The 10,000-nt window shown below is 41.4% G+C and overlaps 2 protein-coding genes across 2 annotated transcripts in view; one reads left to right on the forward strand and one right to left on the reverse strand.

Annotated features, from left to right (window-relative positions):
- The window catches only part of pknox1.1 (pbx/knotted 1 homeobox 1.1), a 14,200-nt gene extending 10,116 nt beyond the window's left edge, over positions 1 to 4,084 (forward strand). The window contains exons 10-11 of the mRNA XM_015015040.1: positions 1,307 to 1,473; positions 2,466 to 4,084. Coding sequence (XP_014870526.1) covers positions 1,307 to 1,473; positions 2,466 to 2,647 — 349 coding nt within the window. The 3' untranslated portion in view covers positions 2,648 to 4,084. The remainder of the gene's footprint in view (positions 1 to 1,306; positions 1,474 to 2,465) is intronic.
- tmprss3a (transmembrane serine protease 3a) overlaps positions 3,543 to 10,000 on the reverse strand; it is a 21,281-nt gene continuing 14,823 nt past the window's right edge. Inside the window, exons 9-14 of the mRNA XM_015015015.1 lie at positions 9,748 to 9,913; positions 8,336 to 8,505; positions 7,458 to 7,553; positions 7,203 to 7,345; positions 5,213 to 5,365; positions 3,543 to 4,246 (exon numbers count right to left, since the gene is read on the reverse strand). Coding sequence (XP_014870501.1) covers positions 4,205 to 4,246; positions 5,213 to 5,365; positions 7,203 to 7,345; positions 7,458 to 7,553; positions 8,336 to 8,505; positions 9,748 to 9,913 — 770 coding nt within the window. The 3' untranslated portion in view covers positions 3,543 to 4,204. The remainder of the gene's footprint in view (positions 4,247 to 5,212; positions 5,366 to 7,202; positions 7,346 to 7,457; positions 7,554 to 8,335; positions 8,506 to 9,747; positions 9,914 to 10,000) is intronic.

Raw genomic sequence — 10,000 nt, forward strand, 5'->3', positions numbered from 1 at the left:
GAAAAATTAGGGACCTGAAAAAACTATTTTGAATTGCAAAGATATAAAGCGTTGATTTTTAAATGGTAAAAAAAAAAAAAAAAAAAAAAGTTTTCTACATATTTGTTAAAACCGCCACCATGTTGAGACAGAAAATCTGTGAAAAAATGGATCATCTCCCAGAGCTACTGTCTGCAGAAATGAGAAATGGCCTGTTGCAATGTTTTAACACGTCCAGAGGACCTCAAAGCTCTTCACTCGGTCATTTCACACTGTGAGCTCTTGGATTGTGGCCATTTGCAACCACTGACGGAGGCGCAGCTGCTGCGCCGTGGCACCACCTGTGACCATGAGGCGGGTGAAGTGTCTGGTCCAAGGACACATGGACAGACAAAGCAGGGATCGAACTGGCAGCCCACTGATTGTGTGGTGAGCTCCTACCACCGTGGCTACCGTCACCCCAGTGCAGCGCGCCCAATCAAAAACACCCAATCTAAGCCGAGAGGAAGTGTCTTTGGGCTGTCAATTATGCTTGTGTACGTTCTGCTAAATGTGATGATGGCAGAGAAACAACTTGGAATCAGAAATCCTCTTAATGTCATTGTGCACGGATAAAGCGCGACGAAATTTGGAAAAATAACAACTCAAAACAACGGGGATGTTAAGAATAAGTAAACAGATAATAAATGAATTTATTAATTCATTAGTAAAGATCAAATCTTTAGATGGATTTGCTGTGTTCAGGGCAGCAACAACTCTTGGATAGAAACTGTTTTTAGTCTGTTTGTCCTCGTCTTGGCTCCTCCAGTAACACATTTACTGTGTTGATAATACTGCTTTCGAATCAGCATGGTTAAAATCACCTGCGGCCACATGCACTGCCTCTGTTGGTGGCTCTGCTGCCAGCTGTGCTCCCCAAACAGGGAGGATGTGACCTGACACCACGAAGCCCCTCCTTCTGACTCTGATTGGTTGTTTCTGACTGAATTGTGTGTTTCTGTATTGAGCACTGAGAAAAGGCAGAGGAGCATGATTTTTTTTTTCACAGATTATCTGTCTCATACCACGCTGTCATGACAGATGGCAGTTGTAACAAAAACATCTATTTTTTATATGAAAGCTACATAATTAAGAACAGTAATAAGAGAGATTGGATTTGGGGAAATGTTCTGTTCTACGTTACACCTATTTATTCGTTTGTCCCCCCAAAAAATAATCTATGGCAAATTCACAGCAGTACTTCTTGGGAACACTATCTACCTAAAATATGTGAAAGTCGATACAAAATCCAACGTGAGAAAGACCCCAGAACATCTGGTGTTTCCAGGTTCATAAACGCACGGAGACGGATCTTGCAGCCGATGTTGGATGCTAGCTCTTCTGAGTCCACCAAAACCAAGAAGAAAACTCCACAAAATCGGCCACTGCAGCGTTTCTGGCCCGACTCTATTGCTGCTGGGGGAGGAACCCATCAGCAGGTTACCATGCCTGATGGTAAGTAGCAGCCTATCAGGACGAATCAACTATTCTATGTAAAGAGTCAGCGACTCTTTACATATAGTATAAATTGCACATTTCAAAGTTCAGAGAAAAGGTAGCTTTATTTTAGCTACAGGTGAAAGACAGTATTATTTTAACTGTATTGGCCATGATGAAGCCATGAAGTAGCTTCATGTTGGAGGGTAACATGGCTGCTAGCTGAGCAGATGAGCTCTGAGCCTATAGGAATGAAGGAGCGCACATACAGTTAGTCACAGCAACATTCCAGCCAATAGGATGGAGAAACACTGAAAGACGGGGTCAAGTCTGTCATCTGTGGAAGGAGAGCAAGTTGCTGGTGGCAGTGTCCCGACCGATGCCCCAAGGAGTCACAGTTCCTACGAAGAGATGGAACTGAAGGAGATCCTAAAGTTAAAACATGAAGTGGGGTTCGTCTCATCCCATGTCATTCCCTCTGGTCCGATCTGCTCATTTGGGACAGAACCCGTCTCCTTCCTGAGCGGTATGATGGGTGGACAACCCATCTTACTTGTGTATAATTGTTTGCACAGATTAACAAGGCGCCTTGAGGCTTCTGGAAATTAAACCCAAAGATGAAGCAGACGGCTTCCTTTGTGGAAGACGAGAGAACGTCTAGTGCGACCTCGGCTCCAAACTAGGACATTGTCGCCCCGTCCCACCACCCAGCGTCTCCTTCTGTTTGTTTTCTTCTTTTTTTGGAGGACCAGAAAATAACTTATTAGTGAATAAGGTGGTGGGTTAGCCTTTGAGTTGTACTTCTGTGCAGTATAGGAGAAAAGTCTGGCAGAACAGTGGTGTCGGTTTGGAGTTGCTGACACTGGTATCGGCCCGATAGCGCCATCGGGATTCCATTGATTTAGAGTTTAAAGGACCAGTTATGGTGAAGGCTCTGGGCCTTCAGTTTGGCATCCGTTCTAGCAGCTTCCTTCAGACGCCGCCATAGAAACGGTGATGCTTCTCTGCAGGTACAATGGTGACGATGAACATGGAGAGTCTGCAGAGCCTCACGTCAGACGGAGCCACCCTGGCAGTGCAGCAGGTCATGCTTGCAGGCCACAGCGAAGATGAGTCGGGCGATAGCGGGGAAGACGATGACGACGCAGACATGACCGTCCTGGGGCTCGACAACAGCGACTCGTTGCAGTAAAAGCCGACGCACTGACCTACACATACTCAGAAGGCATGTGTAACACAGACACATTGGGTTTACACCGAGCACAAAAGCACAGAGTGTCCATGGACAGTACTGTGCTCTTCCAGCTGACCTCAAGTCTGCGCTGCGTGTGTGTACTTCAGAAGTTTCACTTCAGAAACTGTTTTTTTAACAAGTTTATTCGTGTAGGCGAGTGCACTTTTTTTGTATATTTAAGCTGAAAAGATGAAATCAAGCAGAAAATACGTGTTGAAAACACAAGAAACAAGTTTGTATGCTCCGTTATTAATAGACTTTCTTGTTTTTTTTTTATTATTATTATTATTTTGCTCTTTGATCTCTTTTTTGGATGCCAACACATAAGTTGTATATGTAATGGTTTGTCTTCATTCTTTGCATGCTTGTGTTTTGAGTAGATGTACGCATTCTTCAGACTTGCTCTCCAGTGAGCAGAGGGGGAAAGGAAGAAAAAAAAAAGTAGATATGCTTATTTTTCTATACAAACATGACATTAGTGTTTTTTTTTTGTTTTTCATTTTTGTGTTCTGTTTTGTAAGGAATGTTTATGTACAGATTCCTAATAGCAGGCCTGTTTTTCAGGGTTCCTTAAAGTTTTCTAAAAAAAAAAAAAATTGAATGGTGATGAACATTGCTATTTAAATTGATTTTTAAACTCAAAAGACCAAGTAACAAGGCCTTATTATGTTTTCCTTTCACAGACCTCTTGCCAAGAAGCACAAACAAAGTTGACCCTTTTGAAAAATTTATGAAAAGACACTAAACTGCAGAACAAAGTTGTAATAAAAAGATCAACTTTGCACACGGCTCACAGATCGATATCTGAAGAAATAATCATGCAAAGTCAATTGGTTGTTGTGCTCATGTTTTGTTTTTATCCAACTCCAGTTTACCCATATTGTGTATACTATGCATTACGTATTTGAATCATTTCACAGTTGTACCCTTGGCATGACCATGTCAATTGCACAATCAAGAACACTATGCTAACTACACAATCACAGGGTGAGAGACTGAGATCTGTGGAAAGACGCTCCACAGCGGGTCACACCAACAAGCAGCAGGATGTTTGGGATGCATTCAGCTTTTTGTTTCTTTGTGATGTTTCTACTGCATAGATTAAGGAAATTCGGTTCAAGAAGAACTGGAAGGAAAACGCCTTCGTTTGGTCTTCTGTCACTGTTCTGGTGAAGTATTCAAAATGTCTTCATTAAGCTGTCGTTACGCCACGAATTGGGGTGGCAGTTGTCTGAATCATGGTAAGCCTGTACTGAACATTAGTTTTTATCAGTCTTGTTAGACACTTGGCCCATGTGACCGCACACAGCTGTTCTTCATTTGGGTTTGTTCACCATGATCTTGTCTGTTTTTCCTTAGAGCTTTCTATTTTGGAATAAAGAATGCCCAACTCTCCCCTGTTTGTCGCATCCATATGTTCACCTTAAAGCAGACGTTTCTGTCCCTCTTCAAAGATTTTTAAATTGGTTTGATATGAATCTTTTGGAAGCCAGGGTGTTGGTCGAACTTTGGTTTTCAGTTATATGTTGTGGTTGCCAGACTCAAAGCCTCTTCTCTCTGAAAGAAAGAAATGGAAAGTGTTTATTACGACCTACACACGTTTCACATCGACACAAATTTCATCTGCAGCATTGGAGCAGCTGGTTTCAGTTGTTTTTGTTTGTTGTTGAACTCGGGCTTAGAAGATGGAGCATTTCTTTGCTCGTGTCATGTTGCTTTGTTTTGGGGTTTTAAGATGTTTAATCTAAAAATGTCATTTCTACCTAAACACACGGTACTGTAACGTTTGGACAGGAATGCACAAACGAGCAGACCGAATGAAAAATTCATTCCTGGCAAATTAGTAGAAATGGATAAGTTGGTTGTTTCCTGGTCCTGCTGCAGCTTTTAATAAGTAAAGGTAATTTAGAAATGAATCGACGACACCCAGCTGTGATTTCGTCTAGCTTTAGACTGAGCTGTTTGGTTTGGAAAGGTCCCCAATGAGGCTTAATAAATACACCTTTTGTTAAGTTTGGGCACCCGTATTATTCTTAATTATTTTTATTTCCAAGTCGTTGGGTGTTTGGAACAGCTGGTTCAGTTGACACATCTAATAACTGATGGACACAGTAACACCTCAGTATTGGTATGAAGTTTATTGGACTAAGAAAAAATGGGCAATATGATTAAAACAAATTTAGACGGGTGCAAAAATTTGGGTACCCTTACCATTTTGTTGATTTGAATACCCTTAACTACTTATCATTGATTTATTGAAACACAGAATTGGTTTGGTAACCTCATTAAGCTTCGAACTAGACAGGTGTGTCCAATCATGAGAGAAGCTATTTAAGTTGGCCGAACCTCTCAAATGATCTGGAAACACAGATTGTTCAACATAATAGTTTAAGGGAAGGACACAAAAAGTTATCTTGGAGATTTAACCTGTCAGTTCCCACTGTGAGGAACGTAGTAAGGAAATGGAAGACCACAGGGATCGTTGTTAATCCTAAAACAGACTGAATTGTCGTACATACTCACTTCCATCTGTAGGCGGATCCAGCTGAGTGCCTTTGTAATGCTAGTGTAAACTCCTGGTTTGTTCCTCTCAGCACAGCCAACCCCCCAACTAGTCACTCCAACAAGCTTCCACACGGATGAGTCTTCACATGCAAGCGGGCCCCCGCTGTCCCCCTGTGCAAATGTACATGCAAAAATAGATGTAAGCCTCTTATTCAAATAGTACGCTGCTATTCCTGCTGATACTCCTAGTATGACTTTAACTATGAAAAAAATGCAATAAAGATCTTTCACAGCAATGAAAATGGTTTTACAAAGACAGCAATGCACAAGCCATACTCTAATCTTTTTGCATGTTCCGTTTTTTGTTTGTTTTTTTAGGTTTTAGTGGCTCTAGTGGCCTTTATTTGAAAGTGGTCAGACAGAAAAGTAGATAATGAGAGAGGGGGAAGACATGCAGGAAAAGCCCTGATGTTTTTGGACTGTACCCAGAGAGAACCCACCGTGCACATGGAGAACGTGCAAACTCCATGCAGAAAGATCCCGGGCCGGGAATCGAACCCATGACCAGTAGGTGGCACTGGCCCACTGTGCACATCCCACTCCAGTAGTGATTATAAGGACTTAATATCACTTCTATGCTGCTTGGCTCCAGCAGCATAACAGTGGCTCAAAGTGTCCCCTGCTCTGGCCTAACATTTAATAAACTGTCTTTATTTATAATTTCTGATTCAGATTACTCTAGTCAGGACTGTCCTGATTCCAGAGTCCACTCCACACAGAATCTGAGAGCTCCGAGCCGCGCTGAAAGTCCTTCAGGTGCAGAGCACTGTCTGGAATCTGACCACAAAGCCAAGTCTCTGGGAAGCATGGCGCACAAGAGGAAGAAGGATTTCTGTTCCTACTCATCAGCAGGTCCAGTCCGTCCATTCTCTAGCAGTTAGCAAATGTTAGAGAGGAAAATCCCAGGTAAAGGTATCTGTAGTCCACGTCTGCGATGCCGAGCTAGAACCTCTTCCTCTTCTCTCGAGCCTCTTTTGCGGTGACTCACTCTTTTAGTGAAGATCAGTGGATCTTCACCTGGGTTCGGTCGAACCCCAGGGGTTCGGCGGAGCCTCTGCCGCGGAGGTAAAGACACACTGTGTAAAGTCGTGATGACGCCCCGCTTTGCCATCACTTGCTGCAGAGGATCAGGTGACATTGTTTAGCCAATCAGAGCTGCGGAGGAGCCCTGATTGAAGGAGCTCCACTCTCAGCATGGATTTGAACTTGTGTCTTTAATTACTTCAGCAAAACTCACCATTTTTACCAAATTCTGTAGCTTTCGGTGTACTTCTAAATCTGCTCCTTAGTCGCATCTTTTCGGGCCTGATACTGCCTCTAGTGGTGTGGGGGTGGTAACACAATTAATATAATTACATTACTAAATCAGAATACCAAAGTCTTTATTATTTATTATTAATTTTTCATTCTCTTAAGAATGTAGAGCTAATTAAATGATCTAAACAAGACGTTAAAGTGGTTCCAGTTTCTCTCGATGGCCAGCCTGTTGAAACTGTGACAAATTTGGGTCGTTCCTGTTCACTCAGCTCAACTTTGCTGAAAACACTGACTATATCTTTAAGAACTGTTCTCAGAGACCCTACCTTTTAAGAAGACTTAGTGATCTACATCTTGAATTTAGGGGGCAGGGGGTCATATTTTATTTATCACTACAGAAGGGTTCAGTGAATGCGCATATGAAGCTGGTGGGTTCTGTACCTCAAAAAAGGTTAAGAACCACTGGGCTAGAGATATGCTAAGGATCGGTGCTACAAGGATCGGTAATTAATACATAGAAATAGTATGTCTAATAGCTCTTCATGGTATTTACACATAAAATCAAACAAGACAGAAAGCACCAAAACACAGAAGCAGCCACTTGCGGCGGCGTGGAAATGGTGCATAAGAAGAAGACAATATGATTTTTGTAATTCTGCTGTTTTCCATGTTAAAAGGAAACAAGCCAAACCTGACAGGAGTCAATTCCTCCTTCCAGATATCCTGCACATATCATCCAGGAAGAGATTAGGCCTTTGTAAACATCTGCCTGGTTGCAGGTCTTGGTAGAGATGAGCGGTATCGTAGCCGAGCGTAGAACCACACTGGACTCTCCTAGAAACATTAGTTAAAAAAAATGAAAAGCAAATATTTAGACAGACGTTTATCATAATATTCAAATTTAACATTATGTAGGAGACTGGATTGACAAATTACACAGACTTACCGTCTTCTTCTGTGGCTCCCCAACCAGATATCCAGCACATCTTACCTTCTGTAAACTCCTCTCCATAGTTAGGCAAACAAATGGGTCTCACAAAGCCTACGGAAAACGTGTATGTCTCAGAGAATTTGACAATATTTACCGTATGTTCATCTCACATTTGGATTAAAACTGATACTCTGATACTCATCAGTCTATCTGTCCTTGGATTAAACACAGCGTCCCCAGAAGGATGCAACTTATTGCAACCAGCGGAGAAAATTGAAGGAAGAAAATAGGATTTTATTGACAGTTTATCCTCCCATAATGTGAGCCGAGTTAAATATTCTTCAGTAATCCTTATTTATTGAAGGTTTGCGAAACATTGTTTGACTGAAAATCAGCAAATACGCTCCCACCCGTAGTCTAAAGGGTGTTATTGGTTTGATAAATATTTCTTTGATATTCTGTGGTTATACCAAATCATTTTCTACCGACGCTGTTATCACGGTTGCCTAGAGACTCATTACTCATTTATTTAGAATATTTGAACAAGAGGATAAATTTTGAGTTATTACAAGCTGTGAGAACAAATAGATGAAATTCTTCTAGCAAACTGAAAGTGTGTGCTCTTCACTTACAGCAGTAAAAATCCCCCATACTGATGTCTCGGTATTTTACCCACAGCTTTCTTTAAGAAAATGTTGGCTGTCATAGAGTTCGATTTGATTAAAATGAAACTCATCTCTCTTAGTTTCCCTCCCAGCCTCCATATCTTAAGACAACAATTATCAAACAACAAGTAGAAGAAAGTGAACTGATCTGAACCTGAACTGCCCTGAATAAATTAGAAGAAAGCATGAATTCATAAGCATAAGCAGAGTTGGTCTAAGTAATAGTACCATCAAAAACAAGCGGCTCCTGTAGCCTTATCAGTGCAATGTCGTAATCCAGTCCTTTTGGCCAGTACTGAGCGTGGCGTATGATTCTCCTTACAGCCAGAGAATGGGCGCCATGGATCAGCTGTTCTGTCAGCCCCACATGAACCGTCCACAGGGAAGAGTTTTCAAATCTGGCCACAGACAAAAAGACAAACAAGACATTAGATTCAAATTCTGAATTGCTACAAAGCCCAGCCTGTGGGAACACGGTCACTCTGAGGTGGAGCCGAGCCGATTCGGGCTGCTGAGGTAAAACCGGTGGAAAAGGGGCAGCTGCTTTTTGCTGGCCAGCACGCTTTTAATAAGGACAGTGAAAGGACAGCGTGGTTACTTTATTTTACTTATTTTCATACTATGTATGTGAAGAAGGACTTGGGACATTTTATGTATTTTTAATGCACCAGACACAGACCTGCAGCCCAGGGGCGGATCTAGATGGGGGCCAACGGGGTACCAAAGAAATTATACTAAATAAATGTCTTATGTTAATACTCAGTGGTGATTTTTTTAAATTTTCACAATTTTACTTTAACAATGAATTAAATATTCTAGTGCTGCACTTTTAGCTGCTGTATGGAGATAAGATCACACTTTCCACCTGCCAGGGATCTGCAAACTGAATCTCTGGAGACACAAGTGGCTCTTTGGCCCACTTATTATATCAAATGATGAGATATTGCTCTGTTTTTGTTTCAAGAAGCACTGACTATCTTGGCCCTCGTGGAGAATTTGTTCTAGAACCAGACTCCAAACCTAACTCCTTTTTTGTATAAATTATTCTGGTAATATTATTTAAAATACTATAACGTTCACATAACTTTTATACTTTTGGCTAAGGACACATTTTGAATATTAATCAGGTGTTATGATCAGTTACTTACTATTTGAGCAGTTTACCTAATACTTTTTACACTTGCTTTCTTAAACGTGTTTAAAGTATCATACTCTGATTGGAGTACAGTTTGGGGCACTCTAACCGACCTCCATGCATGAATGATTGCTCTATGGATCACTTCTTAAAGACAAAAAACATTTAAAAAAATGTCTATTACTGCAGCGGACGTCCCACCCCATGAGAGTAGGGCGACGCGCCACGGTGGGCGTCCCTTATTTTTAATTTCTGAAGGTGTCAATCCTATTCAGAACTGTGTTATTTGAACAACTCTTAAAGTGAACATTTTTGACTAAGTTTGATGTATTTCAGCCCAGCTTGGTAGTAAACTGTTACCTAACATGATGAGTAAATTCTATTCATTGCTTACAGGCATCCAGAGTCCTGCTGTTAGCTTTTCTAATCTTGAATGTTCAGTGAGACATTTTTCCAATTAATCAGCCTTGAAAGAATTTCAGAGAGGTTTGATTGTCTGACTTACCCATACACACAATGAGCTGCAGTGAGAATCCAGCTTAATGTTATGATGGAGCCTCCACAAATATGTTCCCTCTGGAAGTGGAGACTGACCTGCCAGGGAAACTGACCTGGTTTGGAGACATTACCCCCCACAATTCGAGCCTTGTACTGAGGCCTAGAACCACACTCTGAGAAAAGATGCAGGACAACAACTATCAGACGATCAATTTAAAAGTCAAATATATTTTGTTAATGATCTACAATCAAATTGATGA

This window comes from Poecilia latipinna, unplaced genomic scaffold, assembly GCF_001443285.1.
Source record: "Poecilia latipinna isolate Pla-1442-1.1 unplaced genomic scaffold, P_latipinna-1.0 Scaffold1877, whole genome shotgun sequence".
NCBI lineage: Eukaryota > Metazoa > Chordata > Actinopteri > Cyprinodontiformes > Poeciliidae > Poecilia > Poecilia latipinna.